A 27,787-nucleotide genomic window follows, 5' to 3' on the forward strand; every position below is an offset into this window, starting at 1 on the left:
ATTCTGGCAGAGGGAATAGTGGAGATCTGTTAGCAAATTTAAGTTGGTTTCACACTTGCCCTGGTCCAAGGCTAAGAGCATTTTATAAATCTAAGTTCAGTAAGAGACTGGTTTTGTTTTTAAGTTGCCAGTGGAAGAATGTCTTTTCAGTTTTCCAGAATTTAGTAAGGCTTTATTTGACAAAACTTTGCACAAAACAGACTTCTAAAACATAGATTAAGGAAATGTAATGTTGTCATTTGTAGACTGCAGCTTCGAACTGTAATGGAAATTTTTCATAACCTATATCCTGTTTTTTCCTTCAATTCTTTTCAAAAAGTGTTTCAAAGCATGCCAAGAGGAATCTAATGACTGTGGCAAACCTAGGGGTAGTATTTGGACCAACCTTAATGAGGCCACAGGAAGAAACTGTAGCAGCCATCATGGACCTGAAGTTTCAGAATATTGTTGTTGAAATCCTGATAGAAAATCACGAAAAGGTAAGTTTTGCTACGTTTTCATGTTTCTGAGCATTGTTTGAAACAACCTGCTAGCTTTAATGGGGTTAAGCATGGAATGAGGCATGACATTAAACTAATAGTTTAATTCTAAAGAATATTCTCCATAGATTGTAGCTTTTGGTTATTTATCCTTGATAATCATTCCTGTTCGTAGGTAAACTGACATTTTGAAATGCATTTTTCCTGGCAGTAGTACTGGTTCTGTGTGTATAGTACATCAGTAGATTTGGATTATGATATTTGTATTTGCTTTTTTTCTGAGCAAAAATGATACAGAACTGGAAAAGAGAGAGCCCAGGCTCAGTTTCTAGCTCTTCCACCAAGTACTTTTACCAGGGTCTGAATTCAGTGTTTTTTGTCTTTGTTTTATCTCAGAATTCCCATAGCAAAAAAGAAGACTTTACTGTACTCTAAATTTTATGTGTAAAAATCATAATGAGAGAGCCAGGTATTAACACTTCCTTTGTTTTCAGCTGAATGTGTGTTATTTTAAGCCTTTGTATTTGAGGTAGTACTGAAAATAGAAGTTGTTGTTGCTGCTGTTACTTAAGTGCTTCACATGTACAAAGTGCTGTCCAGGATATCCCTGCATGTAATCTGGGATCTGAAATTAAAAATAAAAATAGTAAAAAAGTTCTTTACTTTTCTTCTTATTTGGGTACTGCTTTGGGAATCCCTTGTGTCTAAGCTGACTTCTGTAGCTGGATGTTTAAGGTACTTTGTACTGGGAGATGGAGAGCATCTCCCTAACTCTGTCAAAAAAAAGTGCTTTGGAAAAATCCGAAATATGCTTTTTCCTCTCTCCTTTCTTGAGCACTCAGAGCATTGAAATGGTTATTTCCTTTAAAGGTTAACAGTGCTGAAACTGACTATTTAAGTCAAGTGTTATCTACTCTAAATAATACATGTCTCAGGTTTTTGTGACAATGTAATTACCCTCCCTCCCTGATTGATACAGGCTGGACAAAGCTGCTGTTGGCATAGCTGTGTCCACATGGTGGGTTTTGTTGGCTTAGTTGACTTAGGGTGTAATGCTGTCCTCACACGCACACTGAGCAGATATGGTATTGTTCTGCTGGAAAAATACTGGGCTGCACATGTGGCTCAAGTTCCAAGCAATAAATATTCCAAGAGCTGTAAGCCATGGTATTAATTTTGGATCTTAGAAATGAAAGTAAACCTTGCAGTTGAGCTCATGATTTTAAAGCTATTGAGGTGACCACACGAATTAAAGCTGAGAGAGAGCGAGCAGAGCCAGGGTGTTTTAATAACATGTGGAGGTTGAGTTGTGTTTATTCAAATCACCACAGATGAGCACCATCCTATTCTTATGCCAGCTCAGTCACATGTCTCTAAAACTGGACATCAGTTTTACATTTGAAACATTAGTGGCCTTTCTTGCTTCTCTGAAAATGTGGAGAAGTAAGGAATGGAAAGTACATCAATATAATACTGCATCATTTTCCATAATTCCTCGGTTTTATGCCTTCTTTAGAACTAGAAGAGTATAATTTTTTTTTTTAAGGTATTTCTGTCATTTCACTGCCATTTCTAACAGTGAACTTGCCATCAGTGGTCTGCCTGCAGCAACCTCTCCCACACTAGAGCTGCTTCCAAATGTAAGGCAGCCCCAAGTGTGACCTCTGTGTGTTCGTAACAAAGGCAGTGGAGAGGTGTGTTGAGGCATTCCAAAAATTTTATTGTCAAACTGAGTATGCTGCTGTTACAAGTGACCTTTCTTTGTTTAGGGCAGATCAAGGACCCACTTTTAAAGGCAAGCAAGGTTGTTGCCAGTCTAATGTTTTTGTATTGTTATTTTATATTTCTCTGCATTTTAGACTTACTGAGAGTCTTGCATTAGATACTTTTATTTATAGCCATAGTGAAGTCCTACGAAAAGTCACTGGCTGTGGGTTAAAATATTTAAAAATATTTTGTTCAGCCACTACTCCAACTCTGCTAACTTTTGGCAGCTTCTGCTGATAGGAGCCAAGTTTGGAATTGTAGTAGTGTGACGGAGTCAAGATGGAGCTGCACTGACCCTTCACACTTGGTGCATATGTAATTTCCAGCTCTGGTACTCTGCAGAGAGGCATTTCTTTTCCCCCGTAGCAAAGGAAATGACCAACAAACTCTCCAACTGTAGAAGCAGTAGCCGTCAGTGTTTCTGGTACAAATACAGTAACCTGGTAGGAAAAATGGGAAAAAATGGTTAGGATTCCTCAAATATTTCAAAATTCCATCAATGCCCATGTCTTTTGTGGCTTTATTGAATGAGAATCACTGTTCATTTTTAGGAGACATAGTTGGGTTACTGGCTTTGAAATACTGGTGCAGTCATTTCAGTATCATCACTTTTCTGGGCTCAAATTAGAGAATTTGTGTGCAATTAATGTGTGCAAACCTGAACACAATGACTTGCCCTAAGATGAGAGTATCATGCTTAGTGAATAAGCTGGGTTTGTTTGTTTTTGGGTTTTTTTAAGCTTTGTTGATATGTGCATTTATTTTCTGCTGGCTAGAAACCAGTCAGTACCACTTCCCCCTTGTTTATGGGCTGCGTACGTACATCTAATCCATGTCCGTGAACCAATTTCAGTGTGTTGAGGAGGGGATGTTTTGCAAAATGCTGAGACTGGAACACCAGACAATACAGCCTGATGTGTTGCTTAAATGGCTTTAGAATTACACAATAAGTAAGAGTAGGAAGGCATAGAGGAGCATCAGAGACCAAATTGTTTAGCTTTTTTCAGTTCTAGACAAGTCTCTACTAGCAGAGTAGTTCACAGTGCCCACTCAGAAGGTGAGCTGTATAAGTAGATCTCTGCTTTGAAAGAAAAAGACAAAAAGTAGGCCCAAGCTGAGATATTTTACTCAGGACCCTCAGCACCGCCTGCTGTGGAAGCAAGGACAATCCAGAGGATAATTAGAGCCATAAAATGTCTTGCTTTGCTTCTGTCCTATGGCTATAGGGGAAGGATAGCCAGATTTTGTGTCCTGTATCTCTCCCTTCACCAAAGAAGCATCAAGAAATTAACGTTTGTGTCTCATCATTATGTTTATTTTGCTTTGAGGTAACAAGCTCAGGAGCTGACCGCAGCTGTGCTTGTACAGTGCCTGGAACAATCTTGGCCTTTAGGTAATCTTCTAATGAAACATCTTAGTCAACTTGGCCCAGAAAGAAAGGTTTTGATTTCTCTTCTCTGTCTCCTCCAAATGAGTTTCAAGTCTTTCAATTAATTTTTTTCTTCCAGTGGGCTTAATAGATTGGAAGTCTTGGACATTTCAGCTCTTCTGGTCTTTTCTCTGACTTGTGGTGAGGAAGAAGTGTGGTCCATGCCATGGCAGCATGAGGAGCTTGCAGATGTTTATCTTTCTGTTCGTTAAAATGTTTTGGCATGTTGTTGGAGTGAATGTCACTATTCAAAGGGGTTATTTATTTGCCATTTAGAGATGCCTCAGTGGTAATGCGAGCCATTTTGGTTTCTCAATTCCCTGAACATTTTTTTAAGAAGGAAAAAAAAAAAGGCACCAGGATAAAAAAAGCCTAAGAAATGTAAGAAGATGAGGGAGGAGGTTGGAATAAAAATCTCAGTGGGACTGGAATATTTAAACCAGTGTATGGGGGAGGAAAGAATAGTGAGTACAAATAGCAAGATTATAAAAACAGAAAGGTGAAAATTACAATGAAAGAAAATTAGAAGGAAAAAAGCAAGGGGCTAGACAGAAGTTCCTTCTGGAGACTGGAAGGCCGGAATCTGAGGAAAGGGAACAGGCTTTGTAAAAGATACCCTTTTCTTAAATTCAAACCACCTATGGGCAAAATTATCTCAAAGACAATCATGCTGAAAAGCTCAGTAGTTCTTATATATAGGGCAGATACCTTTTTTTTATCAATCTTTCTATAATAGGGTGAGATTTTACATATTTTAGACAAAAAGTCTTTGGCTTAGCTTTGATTTGTTCAAAACAGTTTTAAGGGGAATTTTTTTAATGAAATACTGTTTTTTTTTGTACTTTGGGGACTTTCATGATTTCTTTTTTAAACTAAAAAGAGAAGAATTTAATACTACTGAGCTCTTAAGCCAACATCAGCCTCATGTAGTAATCCTTGAAAAATCTTGTCTTAAAACGTATTACAGTGCATAATACATGCAATATTCTTGAGACAGAAGGAATGGAAGTGGGTGAAGTCAGTTGTTTGTTTTAGAGCATGAAGCAGCAGTCTCCCCTTGGCAATCCAGTTCTTCTATTGCAGGTAAATGCTTTAGGGTGGAATGCCATGCAACCATGTAAATTTAAGACTGTGTTTTGGCAGCAGAGCAGATCTTTTGAAGGCCCACTGAAGGGACACATGAGAAGTACTAAAGTGGGTTTGTTTCAGCTTTCCTGTTGCTTTGCCTTTGGCTGCAGAGGAGGACCAAGAGGCAATGCAGTGTAATTATGGTGGTTTGCTGTGGTACAGCAATTTGAAACCTCCACAAGCTGAATGTTTCTCAAGTCAACAAATGTTGGACTTGGAGGGGGGAAAAAATGACACTAAAACATCTCCATTAGCACAGAGTTTGTGGTAAAAACAGGTGAGGGTATTCAGCACGTGCTTAACTTGAAGCATGTAACTAATCAGAAGTGTCATTTAAACTGCTCCTGAACTTTATTCTAATTGCATTCCTTAATCATTAGCTGAGTCTCAAGCAGAAGGGGCAACAGACACGACAAAGAAATTCTGGTAGGAGTCAGAGCAGCTCTTTTGTTCTACTGTAGTGTGAGTGAGTCTTTAAATCCTTTCTCTGCCCTGTGGATAGCATAAAGCCCTTCTGTATGAGACACATATGATGGTAATTTGACTGCAAATTTTTTTTTTTTTTTGTTTAAAAGACTCCAGTTTTCTAAATGTGGTCTATGCATAGTAAGAAGACTGAATATCAAATCTCTACTCACATTTGTGCTGCAGTTGATGATATTAGAAGCAGTCTGGATCAATACCTGGATTAGTATGCTGCTAGACTGGTCTAAGAGAAGCAAAACATGCACTGTGAGAAAAGAGATTATATTAGTTAAAAAAATCAAAACAAAAGCTGTGATCTCAGGGGTGGAAGAGACCTGCTGAGATGCTGTACTACAAATACATGGCAGTACATATATTTCTGACTTCTTGATTTGCCTACCTTATTCATAGTTAATTTGGGGAAACTTCCCTCTACTTCATACAAAATTTCGAAGTGATAGATATCTTCTGCTGCTGACAAGCAATGTTCCTAAGTAAAGAGAAAGGATGATAAAGGAGTAGAATTCAGCTGACTAATATTTGCTTCTTGGTCTTGATGGTCAGGGTGCTGTGCTTGCATGTGTGGAGGAGGAGGCAAGGGAGAAATCCTTATGGAGACTGCTAAAATGGATGTTCTTAAATAAAATCTTGCTAGTAAAAGAAAATATTCTGTAAAATATTGCAAGTGGCATGAAGAGGGGGAAAAGTTGTTGCGCTTCTTAAAAGTTTAAAAAGTAAATTCTTATGGAGAAACTGCGTGACATCATGTTTTTTGTATGTACTCTTTAGAATTCTAGTAAGCTTTTGCCTTACCAGAAGGGCTAGTGTATTTCAAACCATTAAACAGATTTTTGTATTAAAAATATGTGGCAGTCAGCTGACAATCCTTTTATTTCAAGTGCATGCTACATGCACTATACTAATAAACCATCAATATTTTATTTGGACATACAGTAGAACAGTCAGTGTGTTCTTTGCTTCTGAAGAGCCTATGGTCATAATGCAAGATAAAAAATGTATTTTAACAAAGACAATGAGCAGAAAATACTTGAAAAACCAGTGATGGTATAAATCCTTGTGAAGGCAGCAAGGATATCTGTGAAAAAGAAAATCCTGGCGAGGCTGTGTAGTTGGCTGTGGTTGGAACCGTGTCATTTGCAATGATCTTGAAGATCTCATAATTTTATTCTGATGCTTTGCTCGATGACAGTGTGGTGGGGGTCAAATGTGGGGTTTTATCCTCAATTAATTATATTATCTGTTCATAAAATCTGCAGTAAAACAGATGTGTATATATATGGTGTTTTTGTCTATATATGCACATGTATATATATGTTTATGTATTTATTACAAAGGAAGGGGAGATCAGTGTTATCTAAGCTGTGTTTGGCCATAGTTGTTTTTGCTGGGCCTTGACTTAGTTTTCCAAATGCCATCTTTCATCCTCTTGGGACTTCTCACACTCTTTATAAGAGAAAATGCATGCAAACATTCTTCTTCTGCATTGTTTTCCTTTGAAGAGTTTGTCATGTTTTAGAAATCAGGGTAATTAGATTGACTATTCAATCCTTCAGTTTTAAGGCATTATTTCTCTGCTATTTTAAGTAGTTTCTGTAACTAAACAAGATACACTGTTTTGTGTAACAGGGAAAGATTTTTAGAATACTCTCCTTGGTGTGAGTGGGAGCAGGTGAGCACAGAAGTGAACCTGCTGTTGCTGCTGGTGCAGTGGACAAACGTGGAGGTATCCCCAGCCTGGTGTGTGGTTAACTCGCATTTCCCTCCATGGCTAAAATGGATAGGTTGATAGCAGTGAATGGGCTGCTATCAGGAGTGTTCTTCTCATGACTTGTTCAAAGGTGGAGTGCTATGTGATACGATGGAAGCTTCAGCCTTTGTGTCAGGAGTGCTACTTTTAGAAGGGCTGACTCAACAAACTCATAATTCGTGAGCAATCAAAGGACATGCGTTTTTAACCTTGGTATGGTTTTCTTTTTTTCCCCCCTCCTTCTCAGCTTCCTCCAGACTGTAATGTTGTGTTTTGCAGGCTTTTTAGTTTATTCATTACATCTCAAAACTTGAACTACACAGTTCAAGGCAATCAGGGCAAATGAGTGGCTATTAGTCTACTGATACGTCAGGTCTGTCTGAAACTTCCCTGTCTGAAATTTCCCATCCAGATCTGTAGTTGTTCTTGTATAAGAAGAGCAGATAGCAGATGTTCCAGTCAGAAGGAGATTGAGACTCACAGTGTCCACAAATCCCTATAAGCAATGTTTCATTTAGTTAGGGGTGGTCTGGCTGCCAGGCAGATGGGCTCAGCAAATGATATCTTTGCAATGAAGAAAAGGCTGTCTTGGATGGATTCAATTGTAATTTATTTATTTAGAGAGCTTTGTGGTTTGGCTCACAGCCAAGGATATTTCCTGTTTCTCATTTTGACTTATACCTGGTTACTTTCCAGGCTGCATCCAATGTTGCACTGTAATTCAACCGTGTGTGCCAGGCAGCATCAAGAGCATTATTGATGCTTTCTGGTTGGTGGCCCTCTAGAGACTGAGCCACAGGTAGTTTTCAGCTCTGGATCTGATTCTAGCCCACCACCCCCCAATATAATGATTGTAAATAATGTATAAAGGTATTTTGTGGTTTGTAGTGGAATTCAAGCCTCAAAATCCAAAGCTTCAGAAAATCTGTGTCTTGTGCAATCTCACAGAGAGCAGCTCACAGCATGTCATATTTTACAGCGTGTAAATGTTGAAGTGCAAAAGTCAGGATAACTAATTTGAGGCAGGCACACCTGGAGTGGACACAATGATAACCTTTGGGAGGTAAGCTATTTAAGAATTCTGATGAAGTTGCTGATATTTTTTTCTTGGAGAATTTTGCAAACATTTTAAAAATCCTGAATATGAATTTTAGAAGTAATCAACTTTAATTGTATTTTATGCATTGAATACAGATTCTGTTCAGATACCAAGAATTCCTAGTGCATGTAGTTTTTATTTATTGAATTGTGGTTTAGAACAAGAAAAAGAAGTGGATCATTTTGACTAAAACCAGGAATGCAGCATGTTGATCTAGTGTTGTCCATAGTAAAGTAAAAATGTGAACCAGTAAGAAACTACAATAACAAAGGATCATTTTAAAAAATATTTCAGTACTCTGGAAGTTTTATAAAATTGGTAGAATTGGTCCAGAAATCAGTTTTATTTCAAAACTTTTGTCCTAGCTCTCTAGAAGTTGATATTTTGTAACTTCTGTTATGATTAAATTTTTAATAACTCAAATTAGCTTCTGTAATCCCTTCAAATAGGGAATAAAACCCCTATATTTCATGTTATTGAATGTGGTTTTTACTGTTAAAAAATGGATTACAATTAGTGTACAATTAGTGGTTAGTGGTTATAATTAGTGGCTGAACTACTGTAGTAGTGTTTTAGGATGCTTATTTTCACCTTGCAATTTCTGAGATGCTTATATCTACAGTAAAATTGTAATTTGACATAAAAGACATTGTTGCTTTGGTTTCAGAAAATGGCAAAAGCAAGGTATGACCACTGTCTTCATTACCCCAAGAGGAAAAAAAAATTTAAAATTTATCTGAGTTAAGAGCACACTGTGAACCACAAAGACAGTTGGCCTTTTTTTTAGTCTCTAATATAAATTTTTTTTGTCTCTAATATAAATACATAATTTTTGGTTTTGTGCAGATTGCTGGGTTTAACCTGAATTGGGCTTGCATTACATTGAAAAGAAGCTAAGTCAAGGAAGGACCATGGTGATAAGCTCCTGTTGCACTATCCCATTAATTGCTAATGTATCGGATATTCTTTGACCAGCATCTATTATAGCCAGTTGTCATGGAAATGCAGGGGGTACCGTAGGGGTAAAATGTGCAAGGGGAGAGCAGTATATGTGCCATAGCTGGATGGTGTTTTATATTACTCAGTGAACATTAGTGGAAGTATCTGTGTTTCTATCTTTTATTTAACAATGGCAAATCACGTTGGCATTGAAGGGAAATTGCCCAGATAGAAACTTATGTTGTGCTTCTCTTGAGAAATACTTTCTACAACATATGAATCTAGTAGTGGAGCCTATCCTGCTAGTGGAATTCCAGAGAATTTGGAATGACCTTGCATGTTCTAGCTTCCTTTGCATTACACAGTGACTTCTGGTGCTTTGGTTTGTGTTTGTGTATTCCAAGGAGATAGATGCATGTTCTGGGCGGTTGGTGTGATGAGAGTGATAGGGGCTTTGTCTTGCAACAAAATCATGGCACAGCTTTAAGCTGATTTTTTTATAAGTTTGTCCTCATTAGCTCTATTACTAAGCCTCCAGTATTTTCTCCCCTCTTTTTCATCCCACTCTGTCCTTGCTGTTTGCTTCCCACTGATTTTTAGAGGAAATTTTAATTACCCCAGTGAAACAAAGCAGACAGAGATGACCTGATGGCTGGGTCTATTCCTAAAGTGATTCCTGGCAAACATACTGAAATTCATTAATTAGTTCTGCTTGAGACCAGAATGAACAGATCAGTATTCTCTTGTAGAACAGAATCTAATCTACATTTCCATGTACAGCTATACATCTAGTCATAAACTTGTGGAATAGGCCAAGTTAAATCCTCCCAGCCATGGGTTTTTTTGAATATCTAAAATAGGCTCTCGTGAGATTTCAGGATCTAGAGTCCAACACTGTTGTTGCAGATTAAGGGGAATCTGGCAAAATTCCTTGGGCTGCTGCCATGTGGATCTGCTGGTAGAATACAGTGTGATAATATGTTGAATTTGGCTCATTACTCTCAAGAAACGCTGCCATAGGCTTTGTGGGACACAGATTTAGGAATTGGAATGGTTATACGTAGGGATGATCTTGGGCTCACTGCTCTAGACAGAGCTGTTATTAGTGCTGTATGCCCAAGATGGTTTGTGGTTTGTTTAGCCTTGTAAAGCATCCATTTTATACTCCTACATAGAGAGAAATAGGTCAGACTTACCAGAGTTTTAAATTGCTCCACTAGAGCTTCATCTTTTCTGTTGTAACTTTTACACTGCAGATTCAGAGATTCATCCTCTGTTTCATTCAGTGTGTACTTTGAAATTCTGCTTTCATATAAGATCAGACTTAAAGAGCTATTTACCGTATTGGACTAACTGGGACTGACTGAGGGATTTGTTGCTGGATTAAAATTTTGAGTGCTACATATATTAGTCTTCTCCCAAGTGTCAATTGTTACACTTAGCTTCAGAGTTTACTCCCAGGTAGGTCAATAGCAGGATGCTAGTGCTTTTGAGAACTAAATTGTAGGGAACTGATAGTCTCAAAAACCACAGTCTCAAAAGTCTCAAAAACCGTGTTAACGCTGGATGTGACCGTGAAATCTTTAAACTTTGAGGTTGGCTTAGTATATTTTTATCACTTCTAGAACAATGTAATTCAATGAGCGTACTTCACTCTTTATTACAGGAATCAGTCTAAGCTGTGGTGACTTCTGCAGTCTAGATGAGTGATAGTGGTAGATCTGACCTTAAAGGAAGTGTGGCTTTTTGAGTAGCAAAACAATCATCTCTTAAATAGCACATTCCAATCTGTTCTTCCTTAGGAGAGTTTCCCTCCAGTTGGATATGTATGGTTGCCTTGCCATGCATCTGACAACACCTGCTTGTAGCGCAGGGCTTGCACCTGAACTTGCTCCCATGCTTTTGTGCAAGTCAGGCAGCACACAGCGCTGCTGGGGCCATTTCAGGTGCTCATACTGTGTGTGTGTGATGTTGAATTCAGTTCTCTGTGCACATGCATTGGGCTTCTGACAGCAGGTCACTCACAGCTGGCATATTTTATTAGCCATGAAACATTTATACTTCAGTGATGTTTAAATAGTTAATAAGGTTAGAAGGAAATTTGAATAAAACCAAAACCAACTTCTTTCCCCACAGCTTAAATAAAGCAGGTCTCCATCCCCTCATTCTCAGGCAGACCAGGCCTTCTGTCAGTGCAGGAGAAAAATATCCAAGCCATGATGAAACACATTTGTCTGTTTAAGTGAAAATAAGGCAGGAAAGGTAAGCTGAATGCTGTATGTGCAGTTCTGAAGATGGAGGTTGATGTTCTGCTTGGTTTTCAGATGCTCTTCTTTGCAAAACTGTAGTATGAGCTGAGGCTTTTGCCTGCAACAGAAAGAGATTGCTGCTGCTGAAAAATGTCTAGTTAGGGATGAACTAGGTTTTATTTTCCTACTAAAAAGACCAAAAAAGATACCAAAGTAGGGATGAACACAACCATGAACTGCTTGAAAGAGCAGTCTTTTTTTCTTTTGCCTTTGTGATTCTTAGTTTCTCATGCTAATAGTTTTTGAAGAGTATATTGCAATATTTGTGAGAGACAAGTGAAAAACACTGAAGAATTTCTCTGCTACCTGTGCAAGTTACCTAGAAGTATACAAGAAAGCTCATCTCTTATGAAGTACTCCTGGGAAATACTTGTTCTTCTCACCAACCATCATTAATTTTAGCAGAGTTCCGTAGAGAAGCCTGTAGAAATAAACACAGCTGTGGAATGTGACATAGTAAACAACATGCTGAAACCTCTTGGCAGAGAGTTGTTTGCCAGAGAGCCCAAATGCAATGCTTAGTCCATGGAAAAGATGGCATTTCAAGTTTTGGTACCTTTGAATATTGCAGAAGCAAATATTTATCCCTAAACCTGCTCAATCTAGCCTTGTATTTACACATAAGGGGGCAGTGTGGTACTGTTAGCCAAGTGCCATGGAGGTGCGCGTTAGATTTCACTATTATATATTGCATCATGTTTTAAGAAATGGCTTTAGGACTCTGAGCACAACTAGAGCTTTGTCACTGCCTGAGAGTGCTGCTTTGTCTGCGCTGGGGAGAACCAGGTTGGACAGCTTCCTCTCTTCTTTGTAAACATTTTGTTTTTAGAGAGTGGCAATTTTGGCTCTCTCTCGTAGTCCCTTGTTCATAGGCATGTGGAGGGGGAGACAGTTTTCCTAATGCTGGGATGGGGAACTTCAAATTACAGCATTTTTACCTCACCCATAGCAGCATTCACTTACTGGGAAGGAAGGTAATGTTTCCACTGGAGCTTTCCTGTGTGCACCATGCATGGGTTTCTGTGGCCTACTGCTGCCCAGTTTTTGGAATATGATTCCACCGTTTTTGTGGAGTATGTGCTCTCCTGATTATTTTGTACCAGCACAGTCTTTTACCTGCCAGTACAAAAGTGATGATTAAGTGGCTATAAGTCAATGCATGGGATCTTGGGTCATCTTCCTACACGTTAATATTTAAGGTTAGCAGGCCAGGATATGATGGCATTTAGGGTTTCTATTACTTTAACACTGTGTTTTGAGTGCCTTACTACAGGATGCTTATGGTATTATTTCTCACCTGTCTGACTTTTAGTGTCATACTGCACCTGGCACATTTATTATCCAAAAATGTTATCTGTGTTGTCCTGTTATAGTTTCTGCATGAATTTCTACTTCATAAAAAGCTTCCCCTTCAAATACTGATTACAGCTCTCTTCTTTGCCACATATCCTCATACTCAATACGCTAAAGTTGCAGAGTACAAGAACATCATACACTGTTTCATTATGTCTTGTGATATCACTGTGTTGCATTGCTGTGAGGTGCTGTACAGACACAGGAGTTTTCTTACACAGCTCCTGTTTGTGTTTTTCTTTATCTGCTGCTTTGTCTTTGCTGAAATATGTATGAAGCCAATTTGTTCATGCCATGACCACTTGTAGAAGGATGCTGGTAAATTGTATGCTAGTACACTGATAATTTCTAGTAGTAAATCAGCACTGTTAGACTGTCCCATTTGTGTGACAGTTAAAGTGCTGTCGGGTACAGTGAATCTATGCTGTTGGTTAATTCACAGAGAAATGACATGGTACTCTGTGTGGAGTGGTGATATGCTGGTGGTCATGATTCAAAAGGTAAAATGATGACAGAAAATGCAATCCTTTTTATATGCATCTTTGTGAATGTCAGTATTTAATATAAAAATTTCTTAATATGCAATAGTTAACAGAACAAATTCTCACATGGTTCGTTACTATGGTATTTCTCACTAAAAACCCCTGTCCAACAAAATTTTCCCTTTGCTCTCTTCAAGAGTGTGGTGTTTCTTTAATTAAAATGGCTGATATCATGATATCACAAGCTTTGATAATTAAAATGGGTATTCTGGAAAAATTTCAGGTTCTAGCTAAACCTATAAAGCATTTTGGTTACTGGTTCCTAAGTTCATATCCTTCATTTTCTCCTTCCCCTCCATCCTAGCTGGTAAGTTTGGCTGCAAATGTTTTGTGTTTGAATTAACTGATTGACAGCTTGGTTAATGTGTAGACAGTGCTCTTGGTTATTTCCATATTATATTTATCTATCTATCTATCTATTTATTTATTTATTTTAAAGGCACTCATTAAAAACCCACAGCATACTCCCAAACTTGAAGGAATGGATTTTTTGGCTCCTGTCTGCTTTGAATGAAATCCAAAACAAATGTTGTTTGATAATGGTTTACAGTTGCATTGCACAGGTTGCTCTTCATGATAAATAATTAACACCCTTTGTGTTCTTGATTGCAGATTTTCAAAACCCTGCCTGATGCTACTTTCCCTGAGCCAATCTCTATGACAGTATCTCCTCCAAATGCCCCACCAAGGCAGTCAAGAAGACAAGGACAGCGTATTAAGAGGCCTCTGGCTGTTTACAATCTCTGCCTGGAGTTGGAAGATGGTAAGATGTTAGTAATAATTTCATTCCTTGCATTAGATGGGCTGTGTATTCTACCTCCAGGAGGTGTTTTCACTTCATGTTTCATTTGTATACACGTGTGGATGCACATGCACACTGGTTTCATTGCTTAGGAACATGCAAAGAAGCGAGAAGAGCTACAGAAAGAGGACAGCAGGGAGTACTGTCCTGTGACTTATGCTTAAAAGTAGGACGGACTGTCTTAAATATGCTTTTCTCCTCTTAAAAAGAAGCAGCTCCTGTTTCTTTGGGGAAATCTCTTTGACCTCTACTGAAGATTACACAGCCATAAGATAAATGGAGAGAGAACTAAAATTAAAGCAAATCTTTTATGAGAAGAGCTAATGCACTTTACAGTTAAATTCATCTGGATTAAAGGCTCAGGTCACCACTGCACTGGAGAATACCACTACTTCACTTGAATCTTTAATACCTTGCTGTAACTAGCAGTAAATAATTGTCGACTTCCCTTACCACTGAAAAGCAATGAAAAAAAAAAAAAGTCTTCCTTTTACATGGAGTCTGCAGTGGCAACATACAGTGAGACAAAGGGTGTATAGAACCTTATATATTCTAACTGTTGGCTAGAAACATAATAATTTTCCTGAAATTTCATTGCTCGGGGGTACGTACAGTACTGAGGAGGCAAGTCAGGGCTCATTTTGTGTTACAGTTTTTCTCCTCCCTATTCCTTTTCTCTCTCCTAATGATTTTAGCCAATTGTATTTTCATATGAGGAGCCATGGGATCAGGGCACAAAGTCCAGTTACAGCAAGTGAAAATAAGCAGGAAGGTTTTGAACTTACGCAGCAGTAACAGATTCTGCTGGTGAGCTGTCACTAAATTGGTGGTTAACAGTGGTTGAGTTCATAAGGCAAGAATACAATTACCTACAATAGCTGTTAAGTGCAGGTCTTAGAAATAAACTCAGGACTGTTTATAGTTTCAAAGCCAGTTTTGCAAAAAGTCAGCAAGAAACTCAGCATTCCTGCCATTGGATTTGATTCACCAGAGAGATAAATAATCTGTGTCTTTCTTTTGCATCAAATGTGAAACTAAATGCGTTGACTAGAAGGTGTTTAAGGTGTGTCTGCTCAAAAAGCTTAAGCTGTGTTAATTTCAATAATATCTCCCAAAAGCTAAGAAAGCTCTCAAGCTACATCTGCAATAATAAATTTATCCTCATTTGAAATACAAAACAAAACAAAACTGAAGCCACTCACAGAGCTATTTACATCTAATTCTGAATGTGAATGCTAGCAGGATGCAAGAAGTACTGCAACTTCTCCAATTCCATGAAGAAAGGTGTGTGCTGAGGAGTTGATTTTGACACAAAAACTACAGACAGAAAGCACTTGGTAGGTTATTTTCATTCTAGGAGGCAAAAATAGTGTTACTATTGAAAACTGTAAAGATTCTATTTTGCCTAAATGCAGTCCATATTCTTGTCTAATTTGGGCATCTTGGCAAAGAGCTGGGATTGTTAAAGGCTGTAATAGTTACATTTCATGCAGAACTTTGATGCTTGTCTGGGAGTTGTAGTGGGCTGAACTGCAGAACAGCCCAGTACACTATGGTGCACATTAAAACCGTAGTGAAGGCTGAAATTTCGGTGGGATCTGGCAATAACATTTCCCCTTGTAACTGCTGAAAAAATGCCCTCTGTGGTCTCTAAAGCCACTACCGAAGGTAGCAGGATCCTCAGGCTGTTGGTAGCTGCTGGCTAATGGTTCTTTTCCTTGTTCAGCCAGCCAGCTGTGTTGGAACAGTGGTCACTAGTTGGGACAATGACTCTCGGGCACGTGTGCCATGCACATGCAGCGCTGCAGTCCCTCGAGCCCCGTTGCATCACTGCATGCTCTCAGCTACTGCCCCAGTGGCTGCAGGCTGTGTGGCTCAGCCAGGCTCATGAATTATCTAGTCCCTGAGTAGAGCTCAGTGCCTCCGAATACACTCCTTCAGTTGCTTTCTTCTTTGAAGAGGGGGGTGAAGGAATAGAATGGGCTTCATTCCATATTTACCTAGTTTCTTGGCTAACAAATGCATGTTTTATAACTGCTCTTTGGAAGATTTTATCCTGTGTGTGTTTTTAACAGGAAATTAAACATTAAATCCCTTCCCTCCCCCCCGCCCCCCCCTTATTCACAATGGCATGAGTTAAGCACCAGGCACAAGCCAGTGTTTTGTATTTCCTGGATATGGCAAAATTATCATAATCTTGTTTTAAACAAGCAGCTGATACATATTTATATGTAAATATATTTGTAGACAAATATATCCCTAAAGTTATTCTAACTGCATATAAATATTCTCTATGCCTTGAAACTATTACTATGTTGGAGACAAAATCTCTCTGTGCTGGAAAACTTCTTGAGTGTGTTTCTTTTAGGATTGTTATGCAAACCAGGAAATTGTTAGAAAAGCGGAAACAAGTCTTTAGCTATCAGCTGCTCCAGGGAGTTAACAGGCTTCAGAATCCACTGCTTGAATTGGAAATGCAGGGTTCGGGCCAGCTTTCTTTTTAAATCACGTTTGCAGTCGAGAAGCTTCTTGACTGCGCACAAAATGTATGCAGCAACCACCCAGAAAGGGCTGTAAGATATAGAAATATTGATAGTTATAATAGCTGAAGAACACACACTACATCTTTATTTTGCCTTCCAGTAATTAGCTGTACTGAATTCTGATAGTGCATACATTTTTCTTCCCTTGTACATGGCAATTAGGTGATTAAACCTATTTGCAAACAATTCAAGGATTATATTTACTACCATGAGGATCTTTGTTTCCTGAAAGACCAACTTAAGTCACAGATGATACTGCTTGTTTTTCTTTCAACTTCTTTCTTTTTTTCTCTATAGTTAGCCAGTTACTAAAGTTTCACTCTGAAGTTTTTTGACGTCCTAGTGTCTCAAGTAGAACTGGACCTAATGGGGAACTCTGAGCTACTTTCATATGTGGCGTAGACCCAAAATTCTTGTTTCAGCAAAATGCAGATTTGTCTGAGATATTTACATTAGGACCATTTCCAGAGTTTTCTAGCCTTCTAAATGAAGATTTGGGATTTGTTTTTTGGGGGGATTTTTTTTTTTTAATCAATCAAAATTGCTTTCTTCTTTCCCCCTCTATCTGAATGAATTTTAGAGTGAATAGCAGTGCACAAACTCCTGTGACTTACAGTCTTAGCTGTGTACTAATGACTTTTCATTGTCTGTCTCTCTTTGCAGAGAGGGAAAGACTGTTGGCTAGAACTGGGAGTTGTTTATCCTGTTCTAAACATGTCATTGGGTCTTTATTTTTCATTTGGGCAGTCGGTATATATCAGAGGAAACCTCTGCTTACATTTCTCCTACAGGGCAAAGCAGATTTAAAATTCTGTACCCTTACAGTTTTATTTAGATTTTATATATCGTTCTTGTCTTGTAGCAAATGCAACAGGTTTGGGATTTCTCTTGTTCGTTTCATTCTTTTTTTAGTTTTTTCAGCACCAGAGACTTGGAGATTATTAAACAATTTTGCAGGGCTGTTAGAGCAATATGGGAAGAAAAGTCCTGTGTAAGGTAGGCAGTGTAATGCAGTCCATCCAGGATGAACAGAGAATGAGCACAAGTTGCATAAGTCACACCTGGAGTCAAGAAATGGGTCATGTGTAGCACTTTGTCCAACTGCAGAACGGCTTGTTTCCTAAACAAACCAGACTATACATCTTAAACCACAGGGCCTGCTGATGCCTTATTCTATTTGAATACCCTCGAGGTGCCTAAATTTCTCCTTGGCACATACATGGACATTGCACATTAGTGTCAAAGCGGGTGCTGCATTGTTCTTTTTTTATGATATTTGTGTCCTGTCCCCCACCTCTGGAATAATGTGGGCTGTTTCTGATAGCAGCAGCACCAAGCTATAAACTAAATACTATATTTATAGTGATTTAGAAAACAGGTTCTTCTGTAGAATTCAAAAACGAATAAAATTAGAACTGCTATTTAACCCTTCAAAACTTTTTGGTAACTTCTATTGTCCTTTGAAGTATTTAGGGAAGCACAGTTATGAATGGTATGTTTGTGTTGAATAGGAGCTGGTCTTGAATTTTCTGTGGGGATTGGAGTGAGACACTGTCTTAACCTGGGTAATAAATTACTTTGCATGACTTACTGTGGCATTCAATTAAATTACTTTATCAGAGTAAAATGTGATACATGTAATGGCTACATAGCAATGTTCCCTCATCCTACTACCCCCCATATCCCTTCCTGACCAAAACACAAGTAAAAAAATCATAAACTTCATTTGGAATTACTGAAGAGAAAACCTGGATGTTAGAGGAAGCCTTGAACTTAGAGTGAGACTGGTCTTCAGGGCTGAGACAGCCCAGAACTGCAAGGTTGCAGGTGTGAAACCTGGCCTTGAACTCTTTCTATTTCTGAATCTGCTGCTTGGAAGTGTTTCTGTAACCTGGCACATAGTAGGGGAAATGGAAAGAAAAGCTACATAGGCATATCAAAAAGCCATAAGGCCCTGCAACGCTTGCTTACAAAGCTATTGTTAACAGCTGAGTAGAACACAGCTATGCTGTCACAAAATAAGTGCACCAGTGTAAGTCATGAGGGGAAGATCAGAATGGCTGCTGTTTGCCATGTGGAATTTCAGACAGTTTGTATTTCATCTTGCTGCAAGAGTAGTTCCTGCATTTCTGTGTGATCCATCACAGGTTTTCCCACCTGATGGCTCCGAGTAGGATGTGTGCTATACAAAGTTAAAAGTCTTAGAAGTCTTTTTGAGCTACTGCCAGTGAAGATAAAGCTTTTTCTCGTGTAATTGTGGGTCCTACTTTCCTGTCAGAGAGTTGATTTCTGCTTGGAGAGCTTTGGGTCCATAGAAGCTTTTTCTTTTTTTGTTTTTTGAGATACAAAATAATTTTGATCCATACTTTGCATACACGATGTACATTATCTGGCCATTTTATCCCTATGAGCAATCTTTTTGCTACAGTCTACTTTCTGTGCTGTTACAAAAAATCAAGTTTGTGTCATGATGTAGTAAACATCTCCTAAGTTTTACATCTCGTTGAATGAGGTGTATCAGATCTTCATGGTTAGTGTGAGAATTGTCTTAGTTTCATTGCCAGTACTTGTCTGCTTTCAGTGCCTGAAATCTAGAGGCTGTAGAAATGTTCGAAGTAAGCACATACACGTGTTCACACATATGCATACAACAGGAGTCAAGGGGCAGGGGAAGGGAACTTGAATAGACTTAAAATTAGAATCTGAATTGAAAGAGGGAACAGTGAATTCAGGAGAGTGGGTCAGTCTTTCCTTGAGGCCAGACATTATTAAAAATCTGATCTCCTGTAATAATCCTTCATCTCTTTAATTCTCTACCTTCTGCACACAGACATGCAGGGGCAGATAATGCTGTAAGAAGGCCAATTTGGCATGCTAAAAGCCATTAATCCCAGGCATGGAAGTCGCTGACATCTTTGCTACATGCCAGCTGTGCCCTGGCCAGCCTCTATTGGTAAAAGTAAATTCTCTCACCCAGCACACAAGAGTGTAAGTGGAACAAAGACTTGTAGCTGTTCAGCTCTTCAGTCACCTTCCTATGGATGAGAGCATGCATTGCACTGAATTAGGGGTTTCCTCACATGCTTCTCTTCACTGGTGACAAGGATAGCAGAGACCTTACAGGGGAGAGCTGGTGAATTTTTTATAAGGTTGATATGCAAGTTAGAAAATATTCCTCTTCTTGTTTTGTTCCCACTCCATCAGTGTTTTTCATTCAGTCAGAAAAAAATGTATTCTTGTTTGCTCGTTAGCTTCTGCAAGTCTTTGTCCCATTTGCTCTTCTTTTTCTCTCTCATTTTCTGTTTTGTTCTTTTGAAAGTTGCACTTAGCGCAAGGTGAATTTCATTACTGTCACTTCTTTCCTTCCCAGCTGTTCTCACGACTTGCTGAACCAACAGGGAGATTGAAGGTGTTCTTAGGGGAGATCAACAAACCTGTCACCTGGATGTTCAATTGAAACAACTGACAAAACTTCCCCCAAGGGCTGCTTATCTTGTTTTCAGTAATTTTTTTAACAAGCCATAGGTATCCAGCTTGGTCCATTCCTCTACAGAAGTCACTGTTATGGCAAAAGGAGAGAGGTGTACAAAATGAGGAAGGAGGCACAGCCAGGTGTCAGCAGCATGGAGAGAATATTTCAGAGTGGCTTTCTTGTTAAAGACCTATCATATACACAGTGTGGTAACAGTCTTTGTCATTGGCCAAACTGTGGAATTATTAGTTAGGAACTTCTTTTAAGACTATAGGAAGTGACTGGAAGCTTAATACAAGAGAAAAGGAGACAACAGCATGATGTTATGTCTGTTATCTCAGGGACAGAGCTTTTGAACACCTCACCATTTGAGGGTGGAAGACATGTTTTCCAGGTGATCGGTGCCTGAATTACCAGCAAAACAGAAAAGGAAGCATAGAAGAATATTTTCGTGGACTTGGAGGTTTTGGTGGTATTTAAGAAGTGCTGCTGACTTAGGGAACTTTTAGGCCTGGTGGCTGTAGCCGTTTTTGATTTGCTCTGGTTTTTCACAGTACTCATTCTCAGGGATGAGACTAGAGCTGTCCTGTTGCATGTTTCAGTACAGGGTTGGACTGCTGGTTAATGTTGCCTGGACTGGTGGAAACCCACACTCAGTGCTACAAAAAAAAATACAAAAGCAGTGGGACGGTCTGTTTATCTTTACTGTTTGTCAGGGTTTTCAGGAAGCAGCTTCAGTTCATCGTTGTGTTTTTCAGGCATGAAATTGGTTGGCACCTGGCCAGCCTGGTAAGGCTGGAGATCATGTGTGGTTTCCTGCCAAGCCAACTCTGGTAAAAATGAGTAATCTTTGAGTTTAGATATTGCTCTTGTTATCATGGTGTACATAAATCAAAAGAGGAAGTCCTCTGCATGCTTGTATCTGATTTCTGTTGTGTTTCAAAATTTAATTATGTGATATAATTAACATACCAACGTTGTATCTGTGACTGTCTTGAACTGTTTTTCCACAGCTTGGCGAATAAATTTGGATTCTTTAGCCATTTTACTTTTAGCTTGCTCAGCAAAAGCCTATGTGTGTTTTGGATTTTATTGATGTAGAATAATCCAAGCAGTATTTCTCCTGAATTTTGAGAAATGACATGCAGTAAGGGGGATATTTTTTGCAATAATTGCTTAATTTTTTACAGGTTAATTGTTTAATGATACCAGGTAAGTATATCTCTAGAAAGATGCTTGTTTAAAATTGAACTTTGTGTTTTAAAAATGGATGAAAAAATCAAAAAGGAGGAGGACAGAACAGGATGATGGTCCCCAAACTCTACTTGCCCCTAAGTAACTTGCATATGAGCACATCGCTTTCCCCTTTCCTAACCCCTGCTCAAACACCTTGTGGCCCTTTTGGCTACAAATCTTGAGTTGCATCATTTAGTCATGAGGCAAATTCTTGTCTAGCAGAGTTTCCTCCTTTTCCTGATGTATTTGAACCATTATGGAGCTGGGAAAAACAACCTTTCTACAGGAAAGCTACTTTGTGCCTAACATACACATGCTACTACATGCACATATTTGAAAAATATATCAAAGTTGATCTTTATCTAGGAAAAAACTGTAGTCAGCTTGAATAATTGTGTTAATTATTTTGTCTGAGAGAAAAAAGTAGCTGGTGCAGGGATCTGATTCTTGCTGCATGTGTTCTGTGTGACAGCATGAAACTGATGGGAATGTGGATTGTCTGCTGTCCATTTGCTCTGCTGTCTTGAGGCTGGATGAGTCTATGATACCTAAATTTATGTAAGAACTAACTGCATACCAGGGCAGGGCTGCAGTGTGTAGGATTTGCTACATGCTGGGGTTATGAATGAATACTTTTGGATAATGGAATGTGGTAATACAAATCTATTTTTCTAAGTATTTACAAGAATCTGACCTCCAAAATAGCCATTATTCAGGAGCAGTGAAATAATTCTCTTGTTTAGTTTTAGAATTCACTATGGTTACTTTTTAAACGAAATAATAGGTCACTATTAGCTTTCAATCAAGCTTTCACCTTGATTTGGAAACATGTTTAAAAAGCATAATTTCTGTGGTATGGAGGAATAAACAATTGACCAGTTTTAGTGGCATGACAAATGAAAGTACACGGTTTCTTAATTTACTGAGAAACAGATGACTTGGCTTCATTAATTAAGAAAACTTTAAAAAAGTTTGAAGAAGTAGAAGAATGTCTGAGTTCACCTGGTTTTTGGTGTGATTTACCACAAGATGAGTGGTACTGTAAATAGTTGAATAAAGGGTGCAGCCCTGCATCTAGAAAAGGCTCTTCTTGACTGCCGAGTCCTCTGATAACGATCAAAGAAAACTTTCCCCAGTGAAGTTACTTCTGGCTTTCCAGGAATGGCTGAATCCTTTCCAGAATAGTTGGTACATGGTTTCATGGGATCGTTTAAAGATTTATTAACTGTGTGAGGAAATTTGGTTATGGGTTTTCTGTCTGTTTTCTGTACATGCAGAAAATCTAACACTTGGAACTAAGTACTTGCTTGATGAAGGATATTTGTGGTACCAATATTTCTTCTCTATCCCTGATCCATGAGATTCCTGTTAAAATGAAAATATAGTAGATACCCACAAATGAATGTAAGAGCAAAGCTACTTTCTGCTTGGTTGAACTTCTGTATTACTGTGGGAAGTTAGCTATTTATGGGGAACGAATGTTGTTGTAGAGCGGGATGCAGCTGTGGTGCTGATGGGGGAGGATGGGTGGCTGCACAGGAATGCAGCTGCTGCTTCCTCCACCTTGTGATGCAGAAAATGGCAGACTTGAAGCTGGCAACAGGGATCTTGCAGCATCTTTAGCCTACTCTCCTCAGTAATTGTCCCCATCATCCCTTGTCTATGACTCTGTTTGTGTCAAAGTCAAGGTGGATTTTTATCCTCTTATTGTACCATGATTTGTCTATGCAATGACCATTTAAAACATATATGATTGTTTTGTTTGGTGAATTCTGTGTATCTCAACAGAAACAGTCACATATTCCTCATTTACTCCAGAAAAATTCTTTCATAAACTGTTTTCATTCTCTGGTTACCCTTAAACTATAGACATTGGTTGTACTGTTGACATTAAAGATTAGTCTTGCTTTTAACATTAAAGAATGTAATTCTTCAGTTTACTTAAGCTGAAGTTGGAAGAAAACTGTCACTTAAGTAACTGATAGTGTTAATTCTCTACTTTTCATGGTTCTTAATACAAATGCTTTTTTCTTATTTAGAATTCTCAGAGTAAAGTAAGGATCTGATTATTGACACTGCCAAAGTATTTCAGGTTTTTTTTTCAACTTTGGATGCCAACAAAAAATATTCTTAGACTAGCCAGATGGAAAAAGGAGAAAAAAAAGGCAGTGGGGAGACATGTCATGCTCAGTTAGGTAGAAGCTTAGTTCAGATTTCTGGTAAGGAGGGTCTGAGAGCCTTAACTATCTGCGGCTCCTCCAGATAAAAGGGAAAAGGAATTGAGGGTTTTTTGCTAGAGAAAAGCTGGATATGAGTTAGGTCTTAGTCTGTGCTGGTATTTTGGGGGTATCTGTTATTATGAGAAAGGGTGACACGAGGCAGGGAAGGAGGAGGGATATTTGATTTAGAAGCTGAGGGGTTAGAAGTACGAGGTAGACACACCAGTAAATTGTTAGTATCAACCTAAGATATTTATTATTTTCTAGATGGGGCTGGTCTGAACTATGAACAGCCAGAAAGGCAGAGCAGAGGGTGTCTGTTGCAGAGGCACAGTGAAAGCTCAAAGGCTTGGATGTGTGTTGTGATTAGATCAGTGAAACAAGAAGATAATTTACATGACAGTTTAAAAGGATCCAAGCAGTCAAAAAATTTAAATAGTCTGCAAAAGGTGGTGAGAATGTGAAACAAGTTTTTAACTCTCTTGAGGGTAAAATTGGATCTTACACCTATTTGTGTAGGATGGGGACATGAATTGTAGAAGCAGCTTGATGGCAGCTCTAGAAAGATGGCCAAGCTGAAGGCACTCAGAGCCTTCCCACAAATATGACGAAGGAAAGGTGAAGAGTTGATGGCTGGAATGTTGACAGAAATTTGTGAGATGTCATACAGACTTACTGCTTTTGTACTGAGAACCTTCGTGTCCTTCATCTGTTCAGGCACTCTTTGGCACCCAAAACTGAGTGTAATAAGAGAGAAAAAGGAGGGGGATTGACATTTTTAGAAGGAGAAGGTGAAGGCACCAAGAACACCAGACTGTATGCTCAAAGAATAATATAAATGAGATTTAAAGGCAATCACATCTTGCATGTTTTATAAGGTAAGAGCTTATTAAAATTCAGGTTGTAGGAAAGAAGAATAGGAAGTTTCTGGAGCTCCTCTTTGAAGGGACCTGTCAGTCCAATGTGGCACTCAGCATTTTCATAGGAGTGGGAGACCTGACAATTCTGCTCACTGGAGAACAATGCTGGAGATAAAGAGGAGTGAGAGGAGAGAAACAGTAAAGAATACTAGACTATCGCTATTAGGCGCCCCTGACTTCTGAGGTAAAAGAAAACCTATAAAGCTGATTCAATTCCAGCAATGTCCTCAACATGAACTTTAAGAGACAAACAATGTCAGAACTTAAAAGGCAGGTCTCCAGCAGCTTAGGGTCTTCACTGGTTCTACAAAGCAAACTGCAGGAAAAGGGCAGGGTTGTGGGAAAAGAGGAAATGGCTAGAAGTCAATGTATGTCACAAGTTTTGAACAAGTGTCAAAAAGAACTTAGTTATGATAATCAATGTGTAATCAAGCAGAGAAGTTGACAGGTAGGTCTGTTGCTAGGTGAATATTTTGAATAATGCGAAGTCACCTAACTTATCTGAAAAAAAGATCACTGGTCATGGAGTTGTATAGCTTGGCAGTGTTAAATTTTAAAACGTCTTGCAGCTTGCTGAAGAAGTTTGAAGCAACTTCAGGAATGCTGATAGAGTAGCAGTATTTAGAAAGGTAAATACAAATGTTTGACAATATATTTGCACATGGGACAAAGTTAGGAGAATTGCAAATAATGACAGGCAATAGGAGTTGTGGCTGTGTGCTAAGCTGCACCCATTCAAACAAAATAAACGTGGTTGTATTGAGAAACAAATGTACGGATTTTAGAGGGAAAACGTAGCCCAGAATTACAGAAAGGAGCACATCCATGGAAACAATGATTCTGCTATGTCTGTTGGTCATAGAGGCCAATCAGCTCATCATATTATTAATTTAAATTCATGGCAAAACCAAGTTCCAGCCCTGGATGTACAAACAGGACTGATGAGTAGGAGTAAGTGGTGGAATTAATGTTTAATGTCATTCTGATGGAACCACAACAAAACCCCACAGAATCACATCTGATGTAGCCTCTTCAGAGAGAACAGTGGGAAATTTTAACAGCTTTATAAAACAGGTATATGATTCCAAAGCTGCAAAATCCCTGCCAGTAAGAGATTCTGTGTTAAACCTAAAAAGGAGATCATTGAAATACTATCACACAGCACAAAAAACCTGATTTGAGAGGTAATATAATAATTAGTAGTGCATATTACATGGGTCATGCTTGAAAATAAGGCCTAAAAAAGTGAAGGTACATGCGTTCGTTGGCAAGTCTGTTAATTAGTAACCAATTGATTCTTCATTCCCTTTATCATCTACTGATGTTTTCAGACAATGACTATTTGGAAGATGTAGTTTGACCCCACTGTGAGACAGGTATTAATCAAAAGCAGGTTATTAAGCTGAATGAAGAGATAATGAGACACATTTCTGTGGCCTCTGCCATGTACAGGAATTACTATAATTTCTGAAGTTAGCAGAACTTTTGGCACTGACATACAGGGTGAGATCTTTGTGCTGTTGGAGTCATAGCAATGACCCTATATTTTGAAGACTTAGGTTTGGAGCATATATTGTTTTTAATCATGAAAATAATGTGCTAGATTTCCACTAGTCATCTGTATTTGCAGTTATACAGAATTGCCTCTTCCTGAATAAAAATATTGTTTTACTTTACAAAAGGAGATAATTGAAGACTTCAGAAATGTAAAGTGTCTTTGAACATGTTTTTAGAGGGTTTTTACTTAATCCCATAGAATTCAGCAGGCGTTTTTCTGTTTAAATACCTGATTTGTTAGTGTTCAAAACCAAATCTTAGTTTTGGGAGCTCAGTGCAGTACAGACTGTGAGAAAACACTGGCTCAGGAAGGAAGAAGTAAAATTTGAGGAAAGATTTAACACACAGTTTAATTTAAGATAATGTCAAACATAATTGCCTGTATACTACAATTTCCAGTGTTGACTCTGCTGTGCGTGACTGAAGTGTTCAGTGTTCTGTTTTTTTTTTTTTAACTTTTTCTTTGTGTTCTGAGAAACAATTTAACAGAATATCCTCTGCTTTCTGAAGGAAGGTGCTGTGAGTTGGTCATACTTGTAATATTAAAAACCAGATTAATATTCCTTTAAATTGTGTTTTAGTATTGCTAACTGAATGATTGAGGTAAATGGTATGTATAGTTTGATAATCTAGACTGTGCTACTACTATTGCTTTTAAAAGGGATTGTGATGGATTAAAAGGATTTAAGTCTAGTTCTAAGGAATTTATGAAACAAGGTTGCAGTACCACTGTCTAATCTCTCAGATGTTTATCACTGTGACACATACATATTACTGTGACACATGTAATTAATTCGTTTTTACCTGACACTCCTGTGATTCTCATGTTATGTAAATGTGGAGCAGCAGCACCATGGCCTTGGTGCAGTGTGGAGGTGCCAGGTGAGCAGGATTGGGCCACCGTGCAAGTGACTCACTTTCCCAGGTTAATGTTCTCCTCCTCAGAGCGAATCACTCTTTGGTACTATGGGCTAATTTAGGTCCTTAAATTAGCAGCTGCTTGGGGAGAAATTTCCAGATGATCATTTTTATCATTTCACTCTTTCTAGTTGTATGTCGTTTTGCTCTCTAGGGAAGTTGTTCTCTCAGAGCTGCTGGGAGAGGGGTGAGGATGAGGTGGCTGGGGACACAGCTGAGGGTGTTGCTAACTCTAAGCTATTGTAGCAGAAGAAATTGAGGCTGTGATAGAGTTATGAGAAGGATTTTATCCAGCAAGGGTGGCTTTTCACTGTCCACATTTTTTGTTGTGGGGTTGCACTTTTCTTTAATTAAGAAAAAATCATAAATGAAAGAAATCATTGCAATAATAGTGCTTGATGAAGTAGAATTAAGCTCAGTTGTTCCCTGAGCAGATAATAATTAATTTAGAAATAGAAGGTAATGTCATACAGGACTTTATCTTGTATATTACGCTATGTAGGAGATATAACTTGTCAAGCCAGCACAATATTTGAACTTTTTGTTTGTATTTGATTTGAGCTTTTGATTGTATTATTTTGATGCTGTGTTAGGACTTAGTTGTTATTTTTTTTTCCCCAAAAACTTTTGGTCCCAAAAGCACAGAACTCTTTTACAAAGACTGTGGGGGCAGTGGTATCTAATCCACTCTAGATTTTTCTGGTGGTGTTATTTGGCAGACCTTTGGGTTGTGTTCATGAGTGCTACTGGGAGTAGGATGGGTGGATAAAAGGATGCAGGGAGCCTTGGTAAGGGTGGCTGGAATTGATCCTTATTACTGTTAAATATTAATATATTGAAAA

General features: G+C 38.5%; 1 protein-coding gene across 4 annotated transcripts in view; it reads left to right on the plus strand.

Moving 5' to 3' along the window:
- The window catches only part of ARHGAP10 (Rho GTPase activating protein 10), a 137,102-nt gene that overhangs the window by 88,478 nt on the left and 20,837 nt on the right, over positions 1 to 27,787 (plus strand). For all 4 annotated transcript variants that reach the window (XM_005525592.3, XM_088056574.1, XM_088056575.1 and 1 more), the window contains 2 exons: positions 320 to 479; positions 13,891 to 14,041. In XM_005525592.3, the coding sequence (XP_005525649.1) occupies positions 320 to 479; positions 13,891 to 14,041 (311 nt within the window). The remainder of the gene's footprint in view (positions 1 to 319; positions 480 to 13,890; positions 14,042 to 27,787) is intronic.

The sequence above is a fragment of the Pseudopodoces humilis genome, chromosome 6 (genome assembly GCF_049639895.1).
Source record: "Pseudopodoces humilis isolate 2021_Gansu_Grassland_sample_001 chromosome 6, ASM4963989v1, whole genome shotgun sequence".
In the NCBI taxonomy this organism is placed as follows: Eukaryota; Metazoa; Chordata; class Aves; order Passeriformes; family Paridae; genus Pseudopodoces; species Pseudopodoces humilis.